Source organism: Girardinichthys multiradiatus, chromosome 18 (genome assembly GCF_021462225.1).
Source record: "Girardinichthys multiradiatus isolate DD_20200921_A chromosome 18, DD_fGirMul_XY1, whole genome shotgun sequence".
NCBI classification, from domain to species: Eukaryota; Metazoa; Chordata; class Actinopteri; order Cyprinodontiformes; family Goodeidae; genus Girardinichthys; species Girardinichthys multiradiatus.
In genome coordinates this window covers 48,672,932-48,686,096 of record NC_061810.1, presented here as the reverse complement: position 1 = coordinate 48,686,096, position 13,165 = coordinate 48,672,932, and the positions used below count along the sequence as shown (strand labels likewise).

At 41.6% G+C, this 13,165-nt stretch overlaps 1 protein-coding gene across 8 annotated transcripts in view; it reads right to left on the bottom strand.

Moving 5' to 3' along the window:
- si:cabz01090165.1 (uncharacterized protein LOC100333421 homolog) overlaps window positions 1-13,165 on the bottom strand; it is a 387,003-nt gene that overhangs the window by 65,514 nt on the left and 308,324 nt on the right. For 7 of the 8 annotated variants that reach the window (XM_047391962.1, XM_047391960.1, XM_047391965.1 and 4 more), the window contains 4 exons: window positions 10,932-11,197; window positions 7,198-7,398; window positions 4,544-4,710; window positions 1,228-1,468 (listed from right to left, as the gene is read on the bottom strand). In XM_047391962.1, the coding sequence (XP_047247918.1) occupies window positions 1,228-1,468; window positions 4,544-4,710; window positions 7,198-7,398; window positions 10,932-11,183 (861 nt within the window). In that variant the 5' untranslated portion in view covers window positions 11,184-11,197. The remainder of the gene's footprint in view (window positions 1-1,227; window positions 1,469-4,543; window positions 4,711-7,197; window positions 7,399-10,931; window positions 11,198-13,165) is intronic. The other variant, XM_047391963.1, reaches the window with a different exon arrangement.

Sequence of the window (13,165 nt, the reverse complement as noted above, 5' to 3'; positions counted from 1 at the left end):
CATTTCTGAACGAATAGGCTGTTCCCAGAGTGCTGTATCAAGGCACCTCAGTGGGAAGTCTGTGGGAAGGAAAAAGTGTGGCAGAAAACGCTGCACAACGAGAAGAGGTGACCGGACCCTGAGGAAGATTGTGGAGAAGGGCCGATTCCAGACCTTGGGGGACCTGCAGAAGCAGTGGACTGAGTCTGGAGTAGAAACATCCAGAGCCACCGTGCACAGGCGTGTGCAGGAAATGGGCTAAAGGTGCTGCATTCCCCAGGTCAAGCCACTTTTGAACCAGAAACAGCGGCAGAAGCGCCTGACCTGGGCTACAGAGAAGCAGCACTGGACTGTTGCTCAGTGGTCCAAAGTACTTTTTTCGGATGAAAGCAAATTCTGCATGTCATTCGGAAATCAAGGTGCCAGAGTCTGGAGGAAGACTGGGGAGAAGGAAATGCCAAATGCCAGAAGTCCAGTGTCAAGTACCCACAGTCAGTGATGGTCTGGGGTGCCGTGTCAGCTGCTGGTGTTGGTCCACTGTGTTTTATCAAGGGCAGGGTCAATGCAGCTAGCTATCAGGAGATTTTGGAGCACTTCATGCTTCCATCTGCTGAAAAGCTTTATGGAGATGAAGATTTCATTTTTCAGCACGACCTGGCACCTGCTCACAAGTGCCAAAACCACTGGTAAATGGTTTACTGACCATGGTATCACTGTGCTCAATTGGCCTGCCAACTCTCCTGACCTGAACCCCATAGAGAATCTGTGGGATATTGTGAAGAGAACGTTGAGAGACTCAAGACCCAACACTCTGGATGAGCTAAAGGCCGCTATCGAAGTATCCTGGGCCTCCATAAGACCTCAGCAGTGCCACAGGCTGATTGCCTCCATGCCACGCCGCATTGAAGCAGTCATTTCTGCAAAAGGATTCCCGACCAAGTATTGAGTGCATAACTGTACATGATTATTTGAAGGTTGACGTTTTTTGTATTAAAAACACTTTTCTTTTATTGGTTGGATGAAATATGCTAATTTTGTGAGACAGGAATTTTGGGTTTTCATGAGCTGTATGCCACAATCATCCGTATTAAGACAATAAAAGACCTGAAATATTTCAGTTAGTGTGCAATGAATCTAAAATATATGAATGTTAAATTTCCATCATTACATTATGGAAAATAATGAACTTTATCACAATATGCTAATATTTTGAGAAGGACCTGTATTTTATTTTAAACTTAAACAAACCTCTCGTATGGTCCAAAAGTATTTTCCAGCCAGGTCCTTGGGTGAGGCGCAGGTCTCCAAGTCGTCCTCCCTGGTCACCCTTCGAAGCCACACCAGCTCACAGTTACAGTGGAGAGGGTTCCCCCCGAAACTCAACACCAGCGCTGTGAGAGGAGAACCCTTCATCTTTGCGTACACTGGGATCCGCAGGAACAACGGGTCTGGAGGTATTTTCTTCAGCTTGTTGGACGTCATGTCCAGTCTGATGAAAACAAAAACACAGATATCCTCACTAGCTTCCATATCCATACTGAAAGTAGGAGCCATGAAAACTTAAGAACCGGCTCCCAGAAATGTCCTGTAAGAACAGCCGAGATACCACGGGGGTGTGGTGGCCTAGTGGTTAGATCAGGAGGTTTGTGTTCCAGAGGGGACACAAGAGGCCAGGTTCATATCCCACAGATTACCACTCTGGCTCCCTGAGCAAGACCCTTAGCCCCAGAATGCTCCCCAGGCACCACACAATGGCAGCCCACTGCTCCCTATAAGGGATGGGTTAAATGCAGAGGACAAATTTCATTGTAATGTACATGTGCAATGACCAATAAAGATTATTATTATTATTATGAAACAGGAAAAGTAAAGTTGGGTTCAGAACTCCTAATCTTCAAAGTGGTTTCTGTGTTTTTTTGTCTTTTCTGAGGAAGAAAAAATGTCTTTGAAGTCAGGTTTCAGCGTTTAATTTCTTCAACCATCTCATTCGCCCCGTTTCAGAGAGCTGCTATAAATATGAGCCCAGGGGATGTAATTATTTGAAAAAAAGGAAACATTTCTTTAAAGTCAGTGACTTGGCAGGTCCAGACAGATAAGGTGCAGAAGAGGAAGAAGCAAAGGGTACGGAGGAGGGAAGGAAAGAACTGGTGACTCATTTCTCCCAAATCATATTTATGGTTTTTTGGCGCTGATGTTTTGTGCCGAAGGATGAAGTGGGAGGCGAGAGCAGATGGGTAATCAATCAATCAGGTGGGAGACCGTGTGAGAAGGTAAGAGAGAAGGAGGGAAGCAGAGGAAAGGAGAGGCCAAGGATCAAACGAGATAAAGAGAGGAGTGCAGTAAATGGTTCTCCTCAGTCAGACCTGAGTTCTTTTTATCTGCTCGGCTTTATCAAAACGGAGCTGAAAGAATCAGATTTCTGCTGCTGGCTTATTAATCTGAAATCTGGTTCCATAAATGTCTCTGAATGGAAAATTTCTGTGATGAAAAACCCTCAGTATCCTTTTCTGGCTGCACTTTAACTTCAATTTCAGTCACATGAAGGTGAATTTAGACTCTACAGCCTTTCCTGGACTGGAAAGCAGAAATATTGAGCGCTCATGTGGAGGATTTTTGGACTTCAAAAAATGAAGAAAGGAACAAAACAATTCACATTTAATAAGGTGAAAAATATGCTTGGTAAATAACTTGTTTCTAGCTCCCTTGTGATTAATGTTAAATGGACCTCATTCATCTGTTTCATCATTGTTTTTGGAGAACTTCTCATGCTGACGGGAGGAACATCACTGGTGCTGTTAAAAACAGACACAAAGAACACCTGAGAACTAAACTAGCAACTAAACAACAGCAATGATGAAATGATTCTCTGAAAGGATAGATTTACTGTAAAGCTATGTGTACAATTCAAACAAAATATTACACAATATTATTCACAAAATGATAATAATAATAACTGACCAAACATTTTCTGATTTCATCTACTCTTTGGGAAATCATTGAATGTTATTCAAATTTATTCATCAGACAAATTAAAATTTCAGTTTTATAAATGAACTCAGTCAACATTAGGAGGTCACTTACTAGAAGCATCTCACCAGCCGGAGGTGGGACTGGTCCCTTAGATCAGGACGCCACTCAGATCAATGTGTGTTTAACAAGTTGGTGAACTAATAACTCAGATTTAACTGGATTTGTCCTCGGAGAGAAAATCTGTGTAAACAGACTCTCACACAGAACAGGGTTAACCCTCACCCCCTAACCCTCACACTCACCCTCACCCCAACCCTAACCCTAACCCCTAACCCCTAACCCTAACCCGTTTTCAAATACACCACAGCACTGAAACTGGACTGGTTAAGGTTTTTGATGGCGTATGCCTAAACAGTAATGAATCAAAAGCTTCTCTCTTGGTTCTACTGGAACTAAGTGTAGCATTTGATTGTTTGGTTCTGTGCTAAAGTGGTCCAGATCTTGGGAATGCTTTTGCTTCCTCAGGGCTATATTTTCAGTCACCATTCCACATTCAATATGATCCTTCTAGCTCAGATTATTACTACAACATCTACATGTTTTGATTTCTGTGATAGCACATTCCCCCCCCCCCCCCCTTCAAGCAAGCAATGAGAGCCGAGTGCAGCAGCAACCATTAAATGTTATGTCATCAAACAGAACTGGACAACAGCAGTAAAAGTATTTCTCTCTGCTTTGGAGAGTAGACTTCACAGATGATTGGTACTACAGAGGTCCAACATTTAAAAACTAAAGACAGAAAATATGTGGTGGAATGAGACATCCTATCGAGATAAGAGGAAAACACCTGAAAGTGTGTTAGTGTTGCTATGGTAACATGCTTTCAATCCAGATGTGTGTGTGCCTATTTTAAAGTTAGACAAAAGTGAGTCTGTTGGTCTGTTTGGTAAAGGTTTGAACTAAAATCACAGCATCAATGAATCACTTAATGTTTATATATGTTTTTCATTAAATAAAGTTACATTTCTTTCCTGATCCCTGAGCTGCTAAAAATGTTTTTCATCATATTTTTTAGTTTGGCAGTCAGGAAGAAAACAAAGGTATGTAGAGTGGCCCGATAAAGCAATGTTTTTGAAGAGCATTGTGAAGTTAAAGCTTTGCAGACAGATTTATGACAGTGAGCCATGAAGATGCATCTGTTCAGTCGTTATAAATAAAACACTATGGGAGATACAGTTATTGTACATTTTCCACCGAAGTGCCATTAAATCACAGCAGAAGAAAGAAAAATGATCCAACATTAACAAATATCTTAGAAATGCAGGTCAGTGTAGCTGTTTAGATACATTTGATTTAAAATGATGCAAAAAAGAACCGGAACACCTCCTTTCTAACATCTTTATCTCCCCAACATAGCAAACTCAGTCCCCTGCATCTGAGCTACCTTGACAGACCAAAGTGCCTAACGACTAACGTTAGGTAGGTATCAGTGGACATGATCGTGACCAGAGTTTGTTAAAAGTTTGCATCATGTGACGAAATGAGATTTGATGACATGCAGCTTGCAGCTGAAGCTCTGCAAACTGAGACGTACCTGGCCAGTTTGTGCAGGTCAGAGAAGATTCCCTCAGGGACGCTCTCAATCAGGTTATGGTCCAGGCTCAAGGTATTGACGCTGACCAGTAGAGCGATGGTCTTCCAGGGGATGTCTACCAGGTTATTATAACTCAAATCCAGGTCCTCCAGAGTCTCCAGAAAGTCCTGCAGACAGGGCAGCATAACACACTGTGAACATCATGCACCTTTAACTAACAGAAGATTAACACAGTTTAGAACGTTAAAGAGCAGAGACACTGTATCTGTAGCTTTCCTAACATCAAATAGGTTCCAACAAACTGGACCATTCTAATGATCATGTCAAAATCTACCAAATGATGGTGGTGATGATGGTAATGAAGTTAAAATAAAATCAAAAATAAAAACTTCTCAGATGACTTCCAGGATTCCCAAGATGGTTGCAGAGCCGTTAGAAAGTATCTGCGCCTCGCACCTTTATTCCTGATTTTGCTTCTCAAAACAGGAATAATTTAGTGAGCTAAATGCTTCAGATCATCAAACTAATTTTAATATAGGACAAAGATACCATGACTGAATACAAAAAGCAACTTGAAACGTTTTATGATCCTTTAAAACACAGAAGAGCAAAAAATAACAGGATTAAAAACATAACTGTAATCCATTCCCAGATTCATATCTGATCTGGCATTCACTGGGCAAGCTGAAACCAGTTTCTGTGCAACCCTACTGTAGTTTATAAAAAATATTTTCACCTTTTGGGTTTAGTTGTTGAGGAGGGCTGATGAAACAAATTAAAATCTAATTTAAATTATGCAGGAAAATATGATGAGAAGAAGAAAATGACCCAGAAATAGGGAAAAGGTGAAGAAAAGAGAGGCAACGAGAAACACGCAGAGAAAATTTGTAAAACATAACAGAATTCAGAAGAGAAAAAAAAAACAAAAAACTGACTGAAACACTGAATATTTCTCTTGTGGTAAATGGGCCCATATTCTGGGTTCAGTGGAGAGATAATATGAGGAAAGGAGAAAAATGCTGAGAGCCTAAGAGGTGTTAAATTATCCTGATCAATGGTGTCCAATCAAAGCGCGTTGTTTTCTCTAATCGTCTCCATGTAATTCACATAATCACTGCACAGTAAACATCATGACGGAAAACAGAGGCTGCTTGTTGATCTGCCAACATGGACGTGTCAGGGCTGTAATTATTCTCATAATGCACACAATTAGAACACTCTTAGAATTTTATAATTCCTCCATTTTCATCACAATAACTGCCACTTCCTTGATTTTTGAACGTAATTATGAGCAACAAAAGAAAGTCTAAAAGCTGTGGAAGCGTGAATGAAGAGCAGAAAACAAGTCCTGACTGGCCTGATTTCCACCAGAGGCCTGATCATAAAAAGCCGCTGCTGTTAGAGCTGTTTTAATGATCGGTGTAACAGACAGGCAGCCGGAAGCACAAACAGGGACAGTTTTCCCTGGAATGCTGGCTGGATGGAACAGGATGCTGGATAAGCTGGAAAGAGAACCAGGTTTTACCTCTTAAGCCCCAAGATGTTTCATGAAGTTTGGGCTCGAAATAACATGCCTTTATTTGATTGAGTCAGAAATTAAATTGCTGTCGGTTGAGTAAATCCTGGGTGGATTGTGACAAAACTGGAATCTGTGAGATCTGTGCTTTTAGTAGACATGCTGGTTCTGTGTTTGACCTGTGTGGTGAACAGCAGAGACCCAGTTTTATGGTAAAAACGTGCCTCATTTTGCCATAGAGGTTTATCCTTTGTGCTTCAGGATTACAGTTAGAGACGCCACTAGGAGCCGGAGGTGAAGACCTGTTATCTCTGTGAGCGTCATGGGTGGATGGATGGACGGACAGACAGACAGACGGACGGACGGACGGTTCTGAATAACGACTGAAGGGAAATGACTGTGCAGCTGGTGGCAGATGAAGACTAAAGTTCATGCTTGAGTTTGATGACGTCTCATCATTAATTGAGTTTAGGTTCCTGTTTGTGTGGTGGAGGTCTGAGGGCTGGTCCAGAGGCCAGAACAAGTCCAAAAAGAACAGCTTGTATGAAAGCAGGAGGTGCGGTCTCTGCTTTTTCGGTTATTAAAGAGACATCAAGCTGGGCTGGCCGGTTGTGTTGGAACCAGAAAGCACTTGACCTGCAGCACCACTGCTACTTGGATCCGCTTTTAATGACTTTCAATAACTTGTTGGCAGAGTCTGTCTGACTGTAAAGTTGGAGGATTCATAACACTTGTTGGCAGAACTGAACTTCGGTGAGAATGAGAAAGTTTTGACTTTGTTGAGTGAGAGTTGCAAGTGGAGCTGGCAGCAGCAGCAGCGATTTCTAAGCGTTTTTATTGATAATCCTCACATCTATCTGCTCTTTATTTTTCAGACTGGCAAATCAGTGCTTGAATTGTCCTAACACAGACAATTTAAAGTGAAACATTATAATTTGGAACTAATGAAGGCCTGAGGGTAACTTCACACTTCTATTTATCTCACTTAAATATGCTCCAATTTCTCCATTTCTCATTAGAAAGGGAGAAATTGGACTTTGCTTCCTCACACTGAGCACCATTTGTTCTTGCAATCTGCAGTTCTTAGTATAGTAGGGGGCAGCGGAGGTGCCGGACCTCCTGCTGAGTGTGATTGTACCTGGAACGCCCCGACTGATATACTGTGCAGCTGGTTGTTGGCCAGAATCAGGTGCCTCAGGTTCACCAGGCCCTGGAAGTGCGAGTCGTCCAGGACGGTGAGGCGGTTGGCGTCCAGGTGGAGGGCGTGGAGGTCCTGCAGGTCAGCGAAGGTGTACGGCCTGATCTGACTGATGGTGTTACGGCTCAGGGTCAGGTGGATCTGGACATAAAGAAACACAAGATTTACCCAGAAGATCAATGTTATGCTGGAGATCAACAACATTAAGACTTTAGTTAGAATTCAACAGGAAACTTTATCCATGAAGCAACCCATTCTGGTCTGCAGCCTTCACCAGGTTCTTTAAAAGATGCAGATTTTTATCTGACCTTTAAGGAGAGTTTTTATTTGGGAAAAAAAAGCCAATCAGCAACTTTTGTCTGCTGTTACTAGGCAGAGTTTTTCTGCTTGGGGGTGTTGTGTTTCCTCCTCTGCCTTCCTTCAGCCTCGTCTTCCTTCAGCCTTAAACCGAATAGCAACATAAATTCGGTTTGATCGGCCAATCATCTGCAGTCCATGGGGCTTTGTCCTTACCAGCCCTGGATTCGTCAGCCATTTTCAGCAACTGGAAAGGATGAACTCAGCTCACAGGCTTGGATTCAACTTGGTTCAGGAGGTTCTGGTGCTTGATGATATATATGGACCAAGGAGGCTGCGTGGAACTGGACTGTTTAATTAAAGCTGCACCAAACACTGAAACACAGGAGGACATCTTCAGCTACCGACCACAGCGACACATTTGGACCATATGGAGAGATTATGGACATATTTAGTCAGATGGTACTGTTCAGTGAATTCAGCTTCAGCATTGATGGTGGCAAACAATATTTAATAACTTGACTACAATGTTGAATTTTCTGGTTCTTTTCTACAATTTCTGTACCATGAGCCCATGCAGGTAAGCAGATGGTTTTTAACCAAGAGGAGCAACAGAGGACAGGACAATGTCCCCCTACAAAGGATGAAATAATATTAAATAAATGTGCCTCATGAGGGCAGAAGGTTTGTTGATTAACCATGAAGGAGGTGATTTTACACCATGTTTCAGACCGGTGCTGTTTGGGTCAGCCCTTCACAGACAATAGAGTTCACAGAGAAAACTGTAGAGATAATTCATTTCAGTTCAATTCAGTTTATTTATATAACGACAATCAATGGAGAGGAAAACTCCCTTTTAATAGAAAGAAACCTTCAACAGAACCAGAACCAGGCTCAGTGTGAGCGGCGATTTTCCACGACCGACTGGGGGTTTGAGAGAACAGAGGAGAGACACACCAAGAACACAGAAACACTGATCCAGGAGTACTTTCTATAGGAAAGAAAAGTAAAACATTAAAGGCAGTAGTAAAAATCCAGGATACATATCCAGGTTTATGTTAAAATATCTCTTCCAGAATTACATATCGTTCGGTAAAATCTCTTCCATGCAACACATTTTTTCTATTAAATCGGGTTCATAAGAGTTTTCCTGCTGCTGCTCACGAAACGATTGTGAAGAAGCAGAAACATGTTAACACCAAGGAGAAGGTCAACCAGCTGCCACATGATGGTGGGACACCTGTTACTGCTGAAGATGAAACTAATGTCCCATGATTCCCTGAGAGAGAACAAACATCAGATCTGCTGCTGTGATCCTCCTGCAGAGGAAACATCTGATGGTGAGGAGGATTTTATTTCTGAGCTGAAGTTTCCAGACCTCCATTACTGTGGGCATCATTTGTGAATTCTGGGATCCGGGATCAGAGACCTTCAGTTGAAGGGTGGTCACAGAGATAAGAAGGAAGGATCCAGGTTCACATTATATAAGAAACACTTTTCCTTTGATTTAAGCGGAGACGCTGCAAACATTTTCACATAATCTTCTGAATTTCTGTTTTCTGTCTGTAAAATGATGAGTTAAATAAACAGGCTGTAAAGCTTTAATATGGCTGCATTAATGAAGTCATTTTTAATTTTTAATTTATTTATTTTTATTGGGAGCAACCAGAGCTCAGCAGAGATTTCTCTTTTTGCCCTGAAGTCATCCTTTGAATAAATGCTGATGACCTTCAACTTGACTGCCTGTACTGGATCACTGCAATAAACAGATTTGGTTCGGTCAAAGTGTAGATGTAAATGTAATAGACTGGACTCACAATGAGGTCCACCAGTCTGCTTCTCTTTCCCATAGAAAGTACTCCTGGCTCACTGCTGCTGAATGGTTTCTGTGTCTGTTCTACAGAGCAGTTCCAGTACCTAACCAGAACAGGTGTTAGAACCTCAGAGCCACATCACTGGATCAATATCCCTGTAAACATTTGATCCTCCGGCTGCTTTATTCTGAGGATCACAGTCATGATTTAACGCCATATCCCTGCAAACACAGGTCCTAATATCAACTCTTTCATTTATTAATTTATTAATAACAACGATTTGTTTTTTGAACGCTTTACAATCAGCTGATCTTGGATCTGCACCTGCATCTGCTGAAAAACAGGAGTTAAACATGAGATTTACAGCAGGACTTTTTGATGTTGCCTGACAACATTAAAATAAAAAGTTGTGAGTGGAGCCTAATTAACCTCTGTAACGGGGACATCCCAATAATCCGCAGGAACACAATAATATTTTGTTATTCTGGCAATTTTATTCACGTTGAAGCTCAGTGTTTTAACTTAGACAAATCAAAAACAAAACTAAAACAAAACTGTTTTGAATGGTTGCTGGTCTCCATGGGCCCGGCCCCAGCTTTTGGCTGTACTAAGCCCGGTTATGGTTCTGTTGCAGGTTTCTTTTTGTTAAAATTGTTCCTCTCCACTGTTGCCAGATGCTTACTGGGCATGCAGAAAAGTCAGCGACTCCAGCCAATCGTTAGGCTTAGATACAAAACCTTTTAGCAACTGGCTCTGTAAAACCAATTTGACCACACTGGATAACCAGGATTTAACTGGATCAGAATCATTCTTTATAACGGGATTTTATTAAACTGAATTTAAACCGACTGTGATTTTCCGTGTAAAACTTAAAAGTGTTTGTCTTTAGATGAAATTTGCTGTGGATAATAAGACCTGATTTGAATTATTAGCTTTTTTCAACGATGTGACACAACTGTGGTATCTGGGATTCATTACTGATGATCAATGGTGGATCTTCAGCAGAGGAAGATCTAAACCAAGCTGCGGTTCAACAAGACAGGAAGTCCGAGCTCAGTTTCCTGTGGTGGACTGTCAGTTTAAACTACAGTACTCCACCGCCACCATTTTGGTTTCTATTGAATGCTTAAGGTCACATTACTTATACTATGCCAATCTATAGAGCAGATCAAAAGGAACAAACTGGGTTATGTGTCGGGCCAACAAAAGGTTCTAATGATGGTTCTGGTGCTGTAGTTCTTTTCTATTTTGAACAAAGGCTGCCAATAAACAGTTTATACAGATGGGAGACGAGAACAGACGATTGTAAGTTTCGTCTGTAGCCAAAAGGTCTAATCCAATCACACAGACTGGATTTAAATGTAACTAACCAGGCCAAGCTTGTTAAGGTTCTGGTCAGTGCAGACCTGTGTTCAGCCCCATTTATCCCTGGTTAGCCAAAGGCTTGTTTTCAACCAGCACATAATTACTGACGGCAGAACAGGACAGGAACCAACCCCACAGAACAGTTGGACCAAACTGCTTCCACTGGTGCCTGAATGCAGACGTGTTCACAGAACTCACCAGGCTGGTCATGTTGGCAAAGTCCCGGTGCCTCAGTGTGGTGATGAAGTTGTCCATCAGCCTGAGCTCGGCCGTCTGCCGGTCGATGTTCGGTGGGACGAAGAGCAGGCCCGTCTTGGCGCAGAGCACCGTGTAGGATGGCAGCAGGTTTTGGCAGGTGCAACGCTTTGGACAGAGCATGTCAGAGAGGCAGGGAGGGAGGCAGGACAGGAGGACGAGAAGAGGGCAGAGCAGCGAGGAGAGGACATCCATGGCTGTCCGTCTACCTTTGAACAGAAATAAAGAAAAAAATCAGCAAAGAAATCAACACATGGTCAGAAAACACTAGATCCGGAACCGACCCAAAGTTTGCTTGATGATCAATTACAGTCAGGCTGACCCACACAAACTGTTCTTATACTCTTTAAATATTGTCCTCAAATACATCACTGTATATTTTTCATTATAAGAATGAATTACCAGATTTCATAAAGGGTTGAAAGATACCAATACTAGTTAGCCTGGTAGTTAGCACAGCTATCAGCAATTCCCACTGGTTTTCCAGGGTGGGGGTGGCTGGGGAGCAGTGTTGCCAGAGTGGGTGCATTTCCACCCAGTTGGGCGTTTTTGAACATGGTGGCCTGGAAAATATACCTTTGGGCGTGTTGCTCAACTCTGGGCTGCTTTTCACAGCATTTGGCAGATTCTTAGAAAGTTTTCCTTGAAATATTCTATCAAAATATTTGTCATTGTGTGGCGGAAAAAGAAAAACTCACACATTTCAAAAACATGTTCCCTTGCACTCAGATCATTAGTCCCTTTATTTTAAAATCATTGATCAGTGATTGGTTAATCAAGTGTCACTGTGAAGGCCTTTACTGTTGAGCTTTGACTTGGCGTTGAGAGACAGCGTCATGCTGAAGGGGGAAAATATAAAGAAATATCCAGAAAGGAACGGGATGCTGATCCGGAACTAAAAGCCTGGCTTGCCCCTGTCCCAGAGGATGACTCTAAAGCTTTTTATACAGAAATCTGAGCACAACATCATCATTTAAAAGAACACGGTGGCGTGTTACTGTTTGTTATGTGTGTTACAGTTTTAAGCTTTCACACGAGGCTCAAGTGAGGTTGAGGCTGGTCTTTATTGAGGTGGGCGGGTTTTACGTTGGGTTTGGGCTCCATATAATTAGGAGCTGGGATTTAAGCAGAGACTGCTCTCAAAGCTAGCCCTGCTAACTGGACAAATCATGCTAAGTGCTATTAAACACTGTTGGTGATGGGTTAAACTGAGTCTTTTCTACAGTATGTCTGTTTTTAATTTAACATCCAGTTTTACAGCAGGCTGAGCAGTGACTCCCACACATGGACAGACCTTTGCCCTTACTACCACATTTAGTGATGTTCACACTAACAGCTTTCTGCTGCTTTTCCATCTGTTGTCCAAATATTGGTGCCACCTGAACAATTTCACATTTTGTCACGATCAACAAAGATATTAACTAAATAATGTCTCTTGTCAGTTGCAGCAGATGTTTCTTCAATCATATCCGTTAAGGCCATAGATGCAGAATGATTTGTATAAAACTCAAACTGATTATTACATAAATATAGTATTTATTGATAAACTGAAGTAAAAACACTGGTCTGTAGTTAGAGAAAATACGTTTGTCACCATTTTTATAACACAGCATAACCTTTGCTCCTTTTAGATTTTCAGGAAATCCTCCAGTAGAAAAAAGAAACATGTATGTGAATGACTCAATCACAACATGAATTATAGATTTAACTAATCTCATATCTATGTCTAAAAAATCACTTGATCCCTTGTTTTAACAGGCTTTGACAGCAGACGATATTTCTTCTTTTTCTAATGTGGAAATAAAAGTGCTGTTAACATCCTCATCTTTACTACTTTTATAATCGACCTTTGTTTCAGGGATATTTGCTGCAAGGTTTGGGTCAACATTTACCAAGAACTCACTGAATTTATCTATAATTTGCTTTTTATCTGAACGTTTCAGAAAATAATTTAAAACAGTTACTCCTCCTTTATCATTTCTATCATGCTGTTTTATATTCCCCACTATCCCTTCATTATGTTTCTGTGTTTAGTATACTACAATAGTACTTCTTACATCCATACCTTTTTAAAGATTTTTTGTTTCCTTTATTTTTTTGTTTTTTTCAAAAGTAGGCAGACAGGAAGTGAGGTGAGAGAGGGGGAAGACATGCAGCACCGGCCTCCATGAATGGGT